This window comes from Narcine bancroftii, chromosome 4, assembly GCF_036971445.1.
Source record: "Narcine bancroftii isolate sNarBan1 chromosome 4, sNarBan1.hap1, whole genome shotgun sequence".
Classification (NCBI taxonomy): domain Eukaryota; kingdom Metazoa; phylum Chordata; class Chondrichthyes; order Torpediniformes; family Narcinidae; genus Narcine; species Narcine bancroftii.
In genome coordinates this window covers 69,644,340-69,661,002 of record NC_091472.1, presented here as the reverse complement: position 1 = coordinate 69,661,002, position 16,663 = coordinate 69,644,340, and the positions used below count along the sequence as shown (strand labels likewise).

General features: G+C 39.1%; 1 protein-coding gene and 1 long non-coding RNA gene across 5 annotated transcripts in view; one reads left to right on the top strand and one right to left on the bottom strand.

Moving 5' to 3' along the window:
• The window catches only part of rel (v-rel avian reticuloendotheliosis viral oncogene homolog), a 109,456-nt gene that overhangs the window by 70,221 nt on the left and 22,572 nt on the right, over window positions 1-16,663 (bottom strand). The window contains exon 1 of one of the 4 annotated variants that reach the window (XM_069931513.1): window positions 2,179-2,567. The exons of 1 other annotated variant lie outside the window; for it this stretch is intronic. In XM_069931513.1, the coding sequence (XP_069787614.1) occupies window positions 2,179-2,185 (7 nt within the window). In that variant the 5' untranslated portion in view covers window positions 2,186-2,567. Of the gene's footprint in view, window positions 1-1,238; window positions 1,425-1,747; window positions 1,776-2,178; window positions 2,568-16,663 lie in introns of those variants that run through there. 2 more of the 4 variants (XM_069931516.1, XM_069931515.1) reach the window with 2 other exon arrangements.
• The window catches only part of LOC138760659 (uncharacterized), a 28,143-nt gene continuing 12,273 nt past the window's right edge, over window positions 794-16,663 (top strand). Inside the window, exons 1-2 of the long non-coding RNA XR_011355788.1 lie at window positions 794-1,002; window positions 16,419-16,518. This is a non-coding gene — a long non-coding RNA (uncharacterized lncRNA). The remainder of the gene's footprint in view (window positions 1,003-16,418; window positions 16,519-16,663) is intronic.

Here is a 16,663-nt window from a genome sequence, read left to right as displayed (position 1 = left end):
GGAAGGATATGGAAGCTATGGAGAAGTTGCTGAGGAGATTTACCAGGATGTTGCCTGGATTGGAAAATAAGTGTTATGAGGCAAGGTTAGCAGTTTTCTCTTTGAAGTGAAGAAGGATGAGAGGTGACTTAATAGAGTTACAAGATTCTGAGAAGCATGGATAAGGTGGACAGCCAGCACCTTTTTTTTCCTCGGAATAGCAAACACCTCAGTACAAAGTGAAGGGAGGAAAGTTGAGGACAGACATCAGGGGTAGGGTTCCTTCCCCCCCCCCCATAGAGAGTTATGGGTGCCTGGAATGCCTTACCAGGAGTGCTGGTGGAGGCTGAAACATTAAGAGACAGACAAATGGATGAAAGCAAAATCAGGGTTACCAGGTATGAAGGGTTTATTTTAAAAAAAAATAGGAATATATAGGTCAGCACAACATCTGTGATGTTCTATGTCAGTGGTTCTCAAACTTTTTCTTTCCACCCACATACCATCTTAAGCAATCCCTTACTAATCACAGAGCACCTATGGCACAAGGATTATTCAAAGTGATATGTGAGTGGAAAGAAAAAGGCCTGTTCTCTGTTCCACTCACTTCAAACGCATGGTCTCCCGTTTATGATACTCCAACCACGGGAAAATGATTTTGCATTCACCCCATCAATGCTTACCATAATCCTATGTAGGTCAGGTTACCACCCCTCTCCGCAATCGGACATAAACAAACCCAACCTATCAGACTAAGGAGTGTGCACGTTCTCCCAGTGTCTGCGTAAGTTTCCTCCCTCCTTTCAAAACGTACCGGGGTGCAGGTTAATGGGGTGTAAATTGCGCGGCAAGGATTCGTGGACCGAAACAGCCTGTTACCGTGCTATATGCCTATATTTAATCTTCTGTTACATATCCAATTTCTCCCTTTTACTGAAGTCCTCCAATCTACGCAACGTCTTGAAGACTCTCCTCTGCCTAACCTACAATCAACTCGGTATGTCATCCTGATGGCGATTGATGGTCAGTTACCCTTCCTTCCTCAAAATTGGACGGGTTTTTTTGTTGTTGATTTGAGTATATAAAAATCGAATTAGCCACCAACTCCGCGCCGATATTATTGCTCAGACCGCACCACGAACGTTCGTGATCCGCCTGGGGCGGGGGGTAGAAGTGAAGCAGGTCCCGACACCACCTTGTGGGACGACCTCCTTTCATTTTGATGGCACACTCAGTCCTGTTGGCGGATTGCTGCCTACCTGCCTTTTCCACCCGAGTGGCCCTGCCCCGTTCATCAACTGTAGGTATCTTTTAATCGCAGGTTCGGGACGAAGCAACCAATTGCCATCCTTAACATCAACTTCCTGGGGAGACTCCGCCAACCACCCCCTCACGTCGGTCTATCACACTGACACAGGCTGCCCTGTCTTTCCAACTGTCCTCCTTCAGCTCAAGGGCCTCCCACTTTTCACTTGAATTTAGGTTGAAATGGGCGAACACAAGGAACGTTTCTGCTCTCATCGTCGCCCACAGAAGTTTCACAAGGAGTTTCAACCGCAGTTTCATCAGATCTTGGTTTTGTGAAGGGCATTTTCCAATGCGTTTTTGCTTTCCTTCAATACTTCCTCATCAAAGCGGGAAGCAAATTGGCCGGGGTTAGGAAGAAAAATCGAGCAGCTTCGGGTGGTGCGAGTGAAATGAAGCCCCCCCCCCTCCCCTCCCCCGGCAAGGGGGCTCTAATCATCGTCAGACGCCTTCAGATTCCCACCTACTGCTGTTTCCGAGATTCAAAGGCGACGGTGACATTTGAGGCTGAAGTTTGGCCCCGCGCTTCTTCCAGGCGTCGCCTGCTTCTGGTCCCCCCCACCCACCCCCCGATTCAGTCCTGGTCTGAGTCACCGTCCCGCTGGCCGGGAGGCGACCGGAGAACCGAAACGGTCACGGCAGCCAGACCAAGGCGCAATCCGCTGGAGAGCGACGAAGCGCGCGTTTTGCAAGGTTTCATCCGGAATGGACATCGAACGCGCAGCTCCAGACACCTCCGGTTCGCCACGGGGGACCGATTCTGCGCCGGCCTTTCAACTGCCAAGAGCAAATGCGATGTGTTCCCGACAGTGAAACGCTTCCGCCGAGAAAGCAAATGCCCGTCACAGCCGTTTCAGGAGCTAAAACAGACGTGGGTTCCAAAACTCGTCTTACCGTCCATGGCTGGCTGGCTGCCTCGCGATCCTTTTACACCCCGCTGGATTAGTTCGACATGTAACTTTCGCCTTCACTCCAAAAGGTTCTAGTTGCGAAGCTGGAAGAGGCCCCTTTGAGTCTCAGAAAATTCACCAGGGAAATTCCCCTCCGCCTCCTCGCTGACGTAAGGCAAATCTGACTGCAGTCACAGCCCAATTAAGAACGAGCACGATTAGAGCAGCCTTCCACTTTATTAAAGCCGCAGGTAGAACTTCCAGAAGCACTTCAGCTTTGTTTGTTTAGAATTTCAGAAATATAAATTTCCCGATTCCATGGGCTGAGCCCGAGTCTCCAGGTTAGCTCATTCTTGACTGAGAAACTCCTCTGTGACAATATTTCTCTCGCTGTTTGCCCTTCCAAAGTGGGTATACCCACCTCCTCCTCTAGTTTGGATCGCAGAAGGCAATGCCCCCTCCCCTCCCCTCCCCTCCCTTGTACGTCTCCACACAGCGGGTGAAGTCACGAAAGTGGGCTGGAATTAAAAAAAATGGTCCACGACGTTTCAGCCCGAAATCGCGACCATTAAAAAAAAATCCCACTCGTGTTGTTGCACCTGCTGGATTCCTTCAGCAGACTGTGTTCCGCTTTAGACCCCAGTACTGTATCTGCAATGCCCTGCGGAAGGCATCACACAGCTTTGGGTAGGAATCCGCAACTGAACTGCGCTGTGGAACAGTCATCCAATCGGGAATCAGGCAAGGCCTTCAGTATCGAATTATTTGTCCAAACCATCAGGGGAAAACACAATCCTCTTCGTCCCAAGTGGGTGGGTGTGGTGCGCAGCTTGCCTCTCCATGAAGGACGCGGCAGTAGTGTTCATTCATTCATTACCATATTTATGACTAATCCCTATGCCATTGGTGCTCTGTGATTAGTAAGGAATTACTTAAAGTGGCAAATGGGGTGAAAGAAAAAAGTTTGAAAATCTGTATTTGGACCTAATTGACTTCGTTATGTGCTAGGTTTCATAACTCCAAAGGAAAAGGGTCAATGACAATCTTTCTCAAGCAAATATTTCAGGAACAATTGGGTCTAGAGCAGTGATTCCCTTCCCACTCACACACCACTTTAAGTCTTTCTTTCTTTTTTCTTTGGCTTGGCTTCGCGGACGAAGATTTATGGAGGGGGTAAAAAGTCCACGTCAGCTGCAGGCTCGTTTGTGGCTGACCAGTCCGATGCGGGACAGGCAGACACGATTGCAGCGGTTGCAAGGGAAAATTGGTTGGTTGGGGTTGGGTGTTGGGTTTTTCCTCCTTTGCCTTTTGTCAGTGAGGTGGGCTCTGCGGTCTTCTTCAAAGGAGGCTGCTGCCCGCCAAACTGTGAGGCGCCAAGATGCACGGTTTGAGGCGTTATCAGCCCACTGGCGGTGGTCAATGTGGCAGGCACCAAGAGATTTCTTTAGGCAGTCCTTGTACCTTTTCTTTGGTGCACCTCTGTCACGGTGGCCAGTGGAGAGCTCGCCATATAATACGATCTTGGGAAGGCGATGGTCCTCCATTCTGGAGACGTGACCCATCCAGTGACCCCCACTTTAAGTAATCCTTTACTAATTACAAAGCACCGATGGCATAGGGATTACTTCAGGTGATATGTGAGTGAAATGAAAAAGTTTGAAAACCACTGATTTAGACTTTAAACTGGGGTTTGAAGTCATCCCCCCATAAAATATTGTCTGTGATTCAACGACTGATGTGGTTTTCTATTGCTTTGTTGTGATTCCATTAAACTAGTTACAGACAGCACAGCAAATAGGGAAAAGAGTAAGCCAATCAACGCTCTGCACCTGCTCCACTCTTCAACTGGATTGAGGCTGATCATCCACATTTAGCACAAAGTTCTTGCTTTCTTTCCACACTTCTTTTTTTTAAATTTTTTTTTATTTTTCACACCATAAATCGCATTAACCATGATACACACTTTTTCCTTTTCACACATATACAGTGCCATTTTCTCCCCCCCCCACTCCCTCTTCCCATCCCACCCTCCCTACCTCCCCCCTCCCGTCCATTTAAAGTATAAAATGTAGGATAAATTAAACCAGTCAGGCAATGTTGTCATTCAATAAAAATACACCAGAAATTCCACTGAGTCCATTCTTTTCATTTCCTTTTCCTTCCGTTAACTTAGGTAGCGATTGTCCCCGGTAGGTTTTCGCTATTGTGTTTAATGTAAGACTCCCATATTTGTTCGAATATTTCAATATTATTTCTTAAACTATATGTTATTTTTTCTAATGGAATACATTTATTCATTTCTATATACCATTGTTGTATTTTCAAATTATCTTCCAATTTCCAGGTTGACATAATACATTTTTTTGCTACGGCTAGAGCTATCTTAACAAATCTTTTTTGTGCATCCTCCAAATCAATTCCAAATTCTTTGTTTTTTATGTTACTTAGGAGGAAGATCTCTGGATTCTTTGGTATATTGTTTTCTGTTATTTTATTTAATATCTGATTTAGATCTTCCCAAAATTTTTCTACTTTCTCACATGTCCAGATTGCATGAATTGTTGTTCCCATTTCTTTTTTACATCGAAAACATTTATCAGATACTGTTGGGTCCCATTTATTTAACTTTTGAGGTGTAATGTATAGCCTGTGTATCCAGTTATATTGTATCATACGTAACCTCGTATTTATTGTATTTCTCATCATTCCAGAGCATAACTTCTCCCATGTTTCCTTTTTTATCTTTATATTTAAATCTTGTTCCCATTTTTGTTTAGTTTTACCATTTGTTTCCTCATTCTCCTTTTCTTGCAGTTTAATATACATATTTGTTATAAATCTTTTGATTATCATTGTATCTGTAATCACATATTCAAAGTTACTTCCCTCTGGCAAACTCAAACTGCTTCCTAATTTATCCTTCAAGTAGGATCTCAACTGGTAATATGCCAGCGCTGTATCTTGAGTTATATTGTATTTATCTTTCATTTGTTCAAAGGATAAGAATCTATTTCCTGAAAAACAATTTTCTATTCTTTTAATTCCTTTTTTCTCCCATTCTCTAAAGGAAAGGTTATCTATTGTAAAAGGGAATAACTTGTTTTGCGTCAATATTAGTTTTGGCAATTGATAATTTGTTTTATTTCTTTCTACATGAATCTTCTTCCAAATATTGAGTAGATGATGTAATACTGGAGAACTTCTATGTTGTACCAATTTTTCATCCCATTTATATAATATGTCTTCAGGTATCTTTTCCCCTATTTTATCTAATTCTAACCTAGTCCAATCTGGCTTTTCCCTTGTTTGATAAAAATCTGATAGGTATCTTAATTGTGCGGCTCTGTAATAATTTTTAAAGTTTGGCAGTTATAAGCCTCCTTGTTTATACCATTCTGTTAATTTATCTAGTGCTATCCTCGGTTTCCCCCCTTTCCATAAAAATTTCCTTATTATTTTCTTTAACTCCTTGAAGAATTTCTCAGTCAAATATATTGGCAATGCCTGAAATAGGTATAATATCCTTGGAAAAATGTTCATTTTAATACAGTTTATCCTTCCTATTAGTGTTAGTGGTAAATCTTTCCAATGCTCTAAATCGTCCTGTAATTTTTTCATTAGTGGATAATAATTGAGTTTATATAGTTGGCTGAGATTTTTGTTTATTTGTACACCTAGGTATCTTATTGCTTGCATTTGCCATCTAAATGGTGATTCCTTCTTAAATTTTGAGAAATCCGCATTATTCATAGGCATTGCTTCACTTTTATTTACGTTGATCTTGTAACCCGACACTTCTCCATATTCCTTCAATTTCTTATATAATTCTTTGATAGTTCTGGTTCTGTTAAGTATACTATAACATCATCCGCAAATAAACTGATTTTATATTCCTTGTCTTTCATTTTTATCCCTTTTATATTATTTTCTGTCCTTATCAATTCTGCTAGTGGTTCTATAGCTAACGCAAACAATAAAGGTGATAGTGGGCATCCCTGCCGTGTTGACCTGCTTAAGTTAAATTGCTTTGATACATGTCCATTTACTGTCACTTTCGCTAATGGTCCCTTATATAATGCTTTAATCCAATTAATATACTTCTCCGGTAAACTGAATTTTTGCAATACTTTGAACAAATAATTCCATTCTACTCTGTCAAAAGCCTTCTCTGCGTCTAAAGCAACTGCTACTGTTGGTGCTTTATTCCCTTCTACTGCATGAATTAAGTTAATAAATTTACAAATATTGTCTGTTTTGCGTCTTTTTTTGATAAATCCAGTTTGGTCTAGATTTACCATTTTCGGTACATACTCTGCTAATCTGTTTGCTAATAGTTTAGCTATTATCTTATAATCTGTGTTAAGTAAAGATATTGGTCTATATGACGCTGGTGTGAGTGGATCTTTCCCTTACTTTAGTATTACTGTAATTATTGCTGTTTTACATGAATCTGGTAAGCTTTGTGTTTTATCAATCTGGTTGATTACTTCCAGGAGGGGCGGAATTAATAAGTCTTTAAATGTTTTATAGAATTCTATTGGGAATCCATCCTCTCCTGGTGTCTTATTATTTGGTAATTTTTTTTATTATCTCTTGTATTTCTACTATTCCAAATGGCTCTGTTAATTTATTTTGTTCCTCTATTTGTAGTTTTGGTAGTTCACTTTTAGTTAGAAATTCATCTATTTTCCCTTCTTCCCTTCGTTTTCAGTTCGGTATAATTGTTCATAGAATTCTCTAAAGTTTTCCTTAATTTCTTTTGGATTATATGTAATTTGTTTGTCTTTTTTCTTTGATGCCAATACCATTTTCTTAGCTTGTTCTGTCTTAAGCTGCCATGCTAGGATTTTGTGCGTTTTTTCACCTAGTTCATAGTATTTCTGTTTTGTCTTCATTATATTCTTCTCCACCTTATATGTTTGTAGTGTTTCATATTTTATTTTTTTATCTGCCAATTCTCTTCTTTTAGTTGTATTTTCCTTCATTGCTAATTCTTTTTCTATATTTACTATTTCCCTTTCCAACTGCTCTGTTTTCTGATTATAGTCCTTCTTCATCTTGGTTACATAACTTATTATTTGCCCTCTAATGAATGCTTTCATTGCATTCCATAGTTTAAACTTATCTTTCACTGATTTTGTATTTATTTCAAAATACATTTTAATTTGTTTTTCAATAAATTCTCTAAAATCCTGCCTTTTAAGTAACATGGGGTTTAATTTCCATCTATACATTCTTGGAGGGATGTCCTCTAACTTTACTGTCAATATTAAGGGTTAATGGTCCGATAGTATTCTAGCTTTATATTCTGTTTTTTTTACTCTATCTTGCATACGAGCTGATAACAAAAATAGGTCTATTCTTGAGTATGTTTTATGTCTAGCCGAGTAATATGAATACTCCTTTTCCTTTGGGTGTTGTTTCCTCCATATATCCAAAAGTTGCATTTCTTCCATTGATTTAATTATAAATTTGGTTACTTTGTTCTTTCTGTTAATTTTTTTCCCAGTTTTGTCCATATTTGAATCCAAATTCAGGTTGAAATCCCCTCCTATTAATATGTTCCCTTGCGTATCTGCTATCTTCAAAAAGATATCTTGCATAAACTTTTGATCTTCTTCGTTAGGTGAATATACATTGAGTAGATTCCAAAACTCCGAATATATCTGACATTTTATCATTACATATCTCCCTGCTGGATCTATTATTTCCTCTTCTATTTTAAATGGCACATTTTTACTAATTAATATAGCTACTCCTCTTGCTTTTGAATTATACGATGCTGCTGTTACGTGTCCTACCCAATCTCTCTTTAATTTCTTGTGCTCCAATTCAGTTAAATGTGTTTCTTGCACAAATGCTATATCAATTTTTTCTTTTTTCAGTAAATTTAGCAGTTTCTTCCTTTTAATTTGGTTATGTATTCCATTAATATTTAAAGTCATATAGTTCAACGTAGCCATTTTATACTTTGTTTATCTTCCCTTTCCGTTTCTCCATCATTACCTTTCCTTCTTATCCATTTCTGTTTTCTTGTTTTGAACCCTTTTTAAGACAACATTCCTAAAACATCAAACATTTTCCTTATTCTCCTATTTAAAACTTCTTTAGCCCCAATCCCCCCTTCCCCTCCTGAGTTGTCCTTTATCCCTTGTCGGACAACCACATCTCCCCTCTCCATTTGGATTTGCGAATTCACTCGCAAGCGTCAGCTGATTTTGCAGTGACCGTAACTCCTCCCCACCCAGCCCCCCCAGAAAAGATTTCACTTTTCATATGTAACAAAGGTCACTCTTTTAATTCCCTCCTTATTCCCTCTATTCCATTTCCTTCCCTTATTAATTCTTGTCTATACTATCTATATTTTCCTCTAAATACGGATACATTCATGTATGCACATTATACATATACACACATATACCTCTTTACCCACATACATATAAATCGTGGTCATTTTTACTCTTATTACATGTCTTCATCTCTCTGTTTGTTTTGTAGTTGTTCTGCAAATTTCCTTGCTTCCTCTGGATCCGAGAATAGTTTTTTTCCATAAGATCGTTTTCGATGTATTGAACTCCTTCCTCTTCTTCAGGAGTTCAAAACTTATGTGTCTTTTTAGTTCGCAGTCTTTTGTACTCTCGTTACACGTCTTCATCTCTCAGTCTATTTTGTAATTGTTCTGCAAATTTTCGTGCTTCCTCTGGATCCGAGAATAGTCTGTTTTGCTGTCCTGGAATAAATATTTTCAATACCGCTGGATGCTTTAGTATAAATTTATACCCTTTCTTCCATAAAATCGCCTTTGCTGTATTGAACTCCTTTCTCTTCTTCAGGAGTTCAAAACTTATATCTGGATAAATGAAGATTTTTTGCCCTTTGTACTCCAGTGGCTTGTTGCCCTCTCTTACTTTTTCCATTGTTTTCTCCAGTACCTTTTCTCTTGTAGTATATCTTAGGAATTTTACTAAAATAGATCTTGGCTTTTGTTGTGGTTGAGGTTTAAAGGCCAATGCTCTATGTGCCCTTTCTATTTCCATTTCTTGCTGTAGTTCTGGACATCCTAGGATCCTAGGGATCCAATCTTTTATAAACTCTCTCATATTCTTGCCTTCTTCATCTTCCTTAAGGGCCACTATCTTTATGTTATTTCTTCTGTTATAATTTTCCATTATATCTATTTTCTGAGCTAACAGTTCTTGTGTCTCTTTAACTTTTTTATTAGATTCCTCTAATTTCTTTTTTAAGTCCTCTACCTCCATTTCTACTGCTGCTTCTCATTCTTCCACCTTGTCCATTTTTTTTCCCATTTCTGATAAGGTCATATCTATTTTATTCATTTTCTCTTCTGTATTGTTTATTCTTCTTCTTAAATCATTAAATTTTTGCGCTTGCCATTCTTTAAATGACTCCATGTATTCTTTAATAAGAGAAAGTATATCCTTTGTCTTGCCTTTCCCTTCTTCTTCTATTTCACTGTACTCTTCCTCTTCCTCTTCTTCTTCCTCTGGGTTGGCCATCTGTTGTTTCTTTGTTGTCCTTTTCTTCTCTTCTTTCTTGTTTTCGTTGTCTTCTATATTCTCCTCTTGCTGCAGCTGTTCTGCAGCTGTCATTGCCGGCTGTGGAGATCGACTCCCCAGCTGGTCACCCCTCCCGTCGGTGTGTTTTTTTGCATGCGCGGTTGCGCACTTTTACTCGGCTCAGCGAGCCATTTTTGTAGTCCACTTTCTACCGACCTGAGGGAGCGGGTTTCTCTCTCCACCACGGGCCTCTTCGAACAGGTAAGGCCTTCTCCTTCTTCTTCCGTTGTCTTCTCTTCCTCTCTTCTTACCGTTGGTTTTGATTTTTATTTTTTCGTCGCCATCTTCTTTCCACCTTTTTCTCACTTTACTTTAATTTTTATGTTTGTGCCTTTGTGTTTTCCTTTGTTTTTTCCGACTTTTCTGGAGAGGGTTGGAGTTCACCGTCCGGCCACTACTCCATCACGTGACTCCTCCTTTCCACACTTCTTCATGTACTGTATTTAGTCACAAGAACTTTACATTAATGTCCTTCTTGAATTGACTTACAGCTTTAGCTTCAGAAAGTCGATTTTAGAATATAACTGTAAATTTAAAATGGAGGCTAAGACTAATGAATTCTAAGGAAAATCTAAGGAATAAGAGCAGTCTATTTGAATGTTCCAGAAACTATAAATTAGGTGATTTTGTTAGTCTCCTTTCTGGTAAGTTAGCAGATTGTGGCTGTGCTACTTGCTATCTCAAGCTTTGCAAAGTGATTAATAGTTTGTTTTTTTCAGCTGCATTCATGTTTGCTTTGGAGCAACCTCGGGTCCACTTTAACAAGCTGCTATCTGTGATAGAGAAGACTGTTGGTTCACCAAAGTGAAGAAATGTATCATCTGTCCAAAATGGCCTACCCACATCTGAAGGCAGTGGTCCCACCATCAGAAACACCTTTCATGAATCGAGTTTGTTCAGTCCTATCATGATTTTGTTTTAATTAGAATCCTTCTTGTTAAAGTCAGAGCAGTACAATATAGAAATTGGCCCATCTGCTGACCACATACACATTGACCTCTTCACCCATTTACACTGATCAAAGGATTGCAAACTCCAGGGGAAGTGGACCAATGCAGGCTAACAGAAACAGGGAGAAACACATCTGTTGAGATGAACCTACACGACAGTGACCACAGCAGATCAGTGAGGGGGCTGCAGGCTGTTGGTGACTTGTGGTCAAAGGAACCATACAGACTAGGGGCTTCTGGAGATGGTCTTGTAGGAACTAGGTATTGGAACTGGGATTCAAGAGGGTGCTGAGGGCAAGAAGGGCTCCTGAAGGGCCTTGGGCACTGAAGGCCTGATCATGTTGGAGGTTTGGATCTAGAGCTTGAGTTGCCAAAGGATAAAATGGGGATCTGTGCAACTGCAGAGGATTCTGGAGGTGAATCACAGACACTCAGCATCTCTGAAGGGACTCTCTTTTGTTCCTCTTTCTTTTACTGTATGGCAACTCTTTATTTGCCATAAGACAGACCAAAGGAAACTTTGTATAATATTACATTTTCTGTTTTATCATATGACAATGGAATTTGCCCTTCTATGCCTTGTCTATTTAAATTCCTGTCTCAATGCCCTTTGCACCAAATGATTCCACCACAGCCTCAAGCTATACTTTTCTGATATTAACCATATTATAAAAATCCTTCCTATTCCTTTAAGGCTCCTCCTCTTACCTTTTTAATGCTCCCAATATTAGGAAAATATTTTTTAATCTATCCTGTGCATATATATTATATAGCATATTTCAATAAGGTCACTCCTTACATGTTGACTATTCCTCATCAGCCCCTGCCTGTTGATTTTCTGCAACTTCCTTACCACTAAGATAAGCCTTACCTGGCTTATCCCTGCTGCCCTTCTTAGATAAAGGAACATTAGTAATCTTACAGTCTTTTGGCACCTCACCTGTGCCTAAAATAATGCAAAAAACATTTTCAGGATCTCCTCACTTGCATCCCACAGGAATATGGTAATTATGTAATCAGGCTATAAGGATTTATCAATCTTTATGCATTCATGACATCCAACATTGGCCCTTAATGCAAAATGGGCCAGATTATCCACATGCCCCTCCTGGAGCACATTACCTTCAGTTTCCTCCTCCTCCTCCTCCTCCTCCTCAATGAATATAAATAAAAAACATTTATCTAGGATCTCGTACATATGTCCTGGCTCCACCTATAAATTGCCTTGTTAGGGACCAAAGGGACCTACTATTTCCCGGGTTACCTTCTTGATCCTGATATGCTGACAGAAACTTTAGTGAAGACAAACTCAATCAACACAAATCTCTTTGTAAAAATTACTCCCACTGTCCCAGGAATGGGCTTGAATGCCTATTTTTCCAATGTCTTATTTGGGGTTTTTTAAAAATCCCCAATTTTTGTCAGAGTACAATCTTCTCAAGGATAGTCAGCATGGCTTTGTGAGTGGAAGCTTGTGCCTCACAAGCCTATTTGAGTTTTGTAAGGAGGTAACAAACTAATTTGATGAAGGTATAGCATTAGATGTAGTCTATATAGATTTTAGTAAGGCATTTGACAAAGTGCCCAAAGAGAGGCCTGTCCAGAAAGTCATGAGGCATGGGATCCATGGAACCCTGTGTATGCAGATTCAAAATTAGTTTGCCTGTAGAAAGCAGAAAAGTATTGTAATAATAATGGACAGAACATATTTTGCCTGGAGGTCAGTATCTAGTGGAGTTCTGGAGGGATCTGTTCTGGGATCCCTCCTCTTTGTGATATTTATAAATTACCTCGATGAAGAAGCAAAAAAATGGGACAGTGATATGAAGGTTGGAGGAGTTGTGGGTCATGTTGAAGGTTGTTGTGGGTTACAAAAGGATATATACAGGATGCAAAGTTGGGGAGAGAAGCAGCAGATCGAGTTCATTCTGGGAAGGTTAAACCTGAAGGCTGAGTACAGGATTAATGGTCGAATGTTTAATAGTGTGGAAGAACAGAGGGACCTTGGAGTCCAATTCCACACATACCACATGATTGCCATGCAGGTATTTTTGAAAATTTTATTTATCATTGCATTGTATCAATGCAATGAAAAAAATTTAATGAATACAATATTAATCATTTGATCATATGTAGTGATACAAAAAAAATAACTTTTAAATTTTCTCCCCAACCCCCTCCCTCCCAAAAGTATGAGAAAAGGAACACACCTACTACTACATATACATTAGCATTAATATATATATTATATATAAATATATATATATATATATATATCTATATGGTGCAGCCGAGATAGGTAAACTGGTTGACCGTTTTGAGTTTTGTGTGCCCGATGGAGATGTGGGGGGGCTGGTAGTCATGGTGGGGAGCTGGCTGATGGAGGACCTCAGTTTTCTTCAGGCTGACTTCCAGGCCAAACATTTTGGCAGTTTCCGCAAAGCAGGACGTCAAGCGCTGAAGAGCTGGCTCTGAATGGGCAACTAAAGCGGCATCATCTGCAAAGAGTAGTTCACAGACAAGTTTCTCTTGTGTCTTGGTGTGAGCTTGCAGGCGCCTCAGATTGAAGAGACTGCCATCCGTGCGGTACCGGATGTAAACAGCGTCTTCATTGTTGAGGTCTTTCATGGCTTGGTTCAGCATCATGCTGAAGAAGATTGAAAAGAGGGTTGGTGCGAGAACACAGCCTTGCTTCACGCCATTGTTAATGGAGAAGGGTTCAGAGAGCTCAACCAGTTTACCTATCTTGGCTGCACCATTTCATCAGATGCAAGGATCGACAATGAGATAGACAACAGACTCGCCAAGGCAAATAGCGCCTTTGGAAGACTACACAAAAGAGTCTGGAAAAACAACCAACTGAAAAACCTCACAAAGATAAGCGTATACAGAGCCGTTGTCATACCCACACTCCTGTTCGGCTCCGAATCATGGGTCATCTACCGGCACCACCTACGGCTCCTAGAACGCTTCCACCAGCGTTGTCTCCGCTCCATCCTCAACATCCATTGGAGCGCTTACACCCCTAACGTTGAAGTACTCGAGATGGCAGAGGTCGACAGCATCGAGTCCACGCTGCTGAAGATCCAGCTGCGCTGGATGGGTCACGTCTCCAGAATGGAGGATGTTAGGTCTGCTTTGTTCATGAATGAGTGAGACAAACACCAGGCTGAGTCGAAATCAGGGTTCTTTGTTCTTTATTACCGGATTGTAACACTTGCGACTAACAAAGTTAGTCGGAGAATGCATTCTGCCGTTATCAGCAAAATGGTGATTTTTTATACCCTTGGATACATGCTTAGAACATCATCATATCATTACTTGTCCAATGACTAAAACTGTTGCTATCCTTTCCCTGCTAGCTTCCTGCCTCTCAATCCATCAATGTCTCTCTTATCTTGTAAGTACAAGGATGCATTCTGTTACTCCTTAGTACTGGGTGACTCCTTCTCCGGTCCCATCTCATGATGTTTTACCTAACAGGAGTACAAGGACACCTCCCCTTCTTGTTACTGCCCTGTACAGGGTAACTCCCTACACATTCCCATCTCATGATGTTTTACCTTACAAGGACCATCGCCTTCCCAAGATCCTGTTATATGGCGAGCTCTCCACTGGCCACCGTGACAGAGGTGCACCAAAGAAAAGGTACAAGGACTGCCTAAAGAAATCTCTTGGTGCCTGCCACATTGACCACCGCCAGTGGGCTGATAACGCCTCAAACCGTGCATCTTGGCGCCTCACAGTTTGGCGGGCAGCAACCTCCTTTGAAGAAGACCGCAGAGCCCACCTCACTGACAAAAGGCAAAGGAGGAAAAACCCAACACCCAACCCCAACCAACCAATTTTCCCTTGCAACCGCTGCAATCGTGTCTGCCTGTCCCACATCGGACTTGTCAGCCACAAACGAGCCTGCAGCTGACGTGGACTTTTTACCCCCTCCATAAATCTTCGTCTGCGAAGCCAAGCCAAAGAAAAAAAGAGATATATATATATATATATATATATATATATATATATAATTCATTAATTATTATTACTAAATTCGAATTGAGAGAGGTGGATAAGGTGGAAGAGGTGGACAGAAACATTCATAAAATCCATATATGGCTTCCAAATACTATAAAAATTTTCAACACGATTTCTTCAATTATATGTAACTTTTTCTAAAGGTATACAAATTTTGCATTTCACTGTGCCACTTACTTAATAATACTTCATTACCAACTTTCCATGTTATTGCTATACTTTTTTTGCAACCGCTATTGCTACATTTAAAAAATTTTCTTGGCATTTATCCAATTTCAGTTGTACATCCTTTTCATATATATCCCCAAGTAGAAAAATTTTTGGATCCTTTTGTATCTTTATCTTCATAATTTGTCCTAATAATAGACTCAAATTGTTCCAAATCCTTTCCATTTTTACACAAGACCACACTGAATGTAAAAAAAAAGTCCCTATTTCTTTTGTACATCAAAAACACAGAGTAATTCGGGTTAAATCCATTTAATTTATATGGAATAGAATATAATTGATGAAGAAAATTATATTGAACCATTTGGTATCTAGCACAAACTGTATTCATTACACTTTCTTGACACAATTTTGACCATATTTCCTCTTGAATTTGTATATTTAAATCTTTCTCCCATCAAATTTTTGATTTATATACATCTTTTTTCTTTGTGGTTTCTTGTAATTTTACATACAAATTAGTAATAAATTTCTTGACCATAAATGTGTCTGTTATTTTACCTTCAAATTGACTTCGTTTTGGAAGTCTCAAATTTGCTCCCAATTCCTTTTTTAAATACGATTTTAATTGATAAATACAATATATATAATAATACAATTTTTGCATATTATATTTTAATTGGTCATAATTTTTTTAAAAATCCTAAAAAAACAATCTTTTATTTTCTGTATACCTTTACTATACCAATTATCAATTAAAGAATTATTTAAAGTAAAAGAAGTTGATTTTGTTTTAACAACATTTTTGGAAATTGATCATTTTTATTCCTCTCTCAATATGGATTCCATTCCATAATTTGAATAAATATTTTAAAACTAATATCTCCTTAGTTCCTTTGAACAATTCACTATTCCATTTATATAGAATTTGTTCTGGGATAAATTTACCAATTTTATTCATTTCAATCTGAACCCAAACTGCTTTTTTACCCCTTTGATAACAGGAAGACAAAAATCTCAAATGAACTGCTTTGAAATCATTCTTAAAATTTGGTAATCTCACTCCTCCCTGATCAAATTTACAAGTTAATTTTTCCAAACCAATTCTTGACATCTGACCTTTCCAAATAAACTCTCATATTATTTTATTCAAACTTCAAAATAATGATTCTGATACATGAATAGGTAATGATTGAAATACATATTGTAATCTCAGAAAAATATTCATTTTAATACAATTCACTCATCCTATTAATGTTATTGGTAAATCTTTCCATCTTCTCAAATCCTCTTCCAACTTTTTTTTAATAATGGCAAATAATTTAACTTAAACGAATTATTAATATTTCTATTTTTATGCCCAAATAATTATTTGCATCATTTTGGCATTTAAATTTTGTCAATCTTTTACACTGAGAATAATCCATATCCACCATAGGCATCGCCTCTCTTTTGTCGACATTAACTTTATAACCCAATACTAATCCATTTTGTTTTAATCTTTCGTTCAACCCACACAGGTTGACAGGATAGTCCGAAGGCCTATGTGATGGTGGGCTTCATTAGTTGAGGATTGAGTTCAAGAGTCGAGAGGTCATGTTTGAACTCTACAAATCTCTGGTGAGACCACACTTAAAATATTCTGTTCCATTCTGGTTGCCTCATCATAGGAAGATGTGGAATCTATGGAGAGGATGCAGAGGAAATGTACCAGGATGTTGCCTGGGTTATGAGTCAAGGTTAGCAGAGCTAGGAGTGTAGAAGG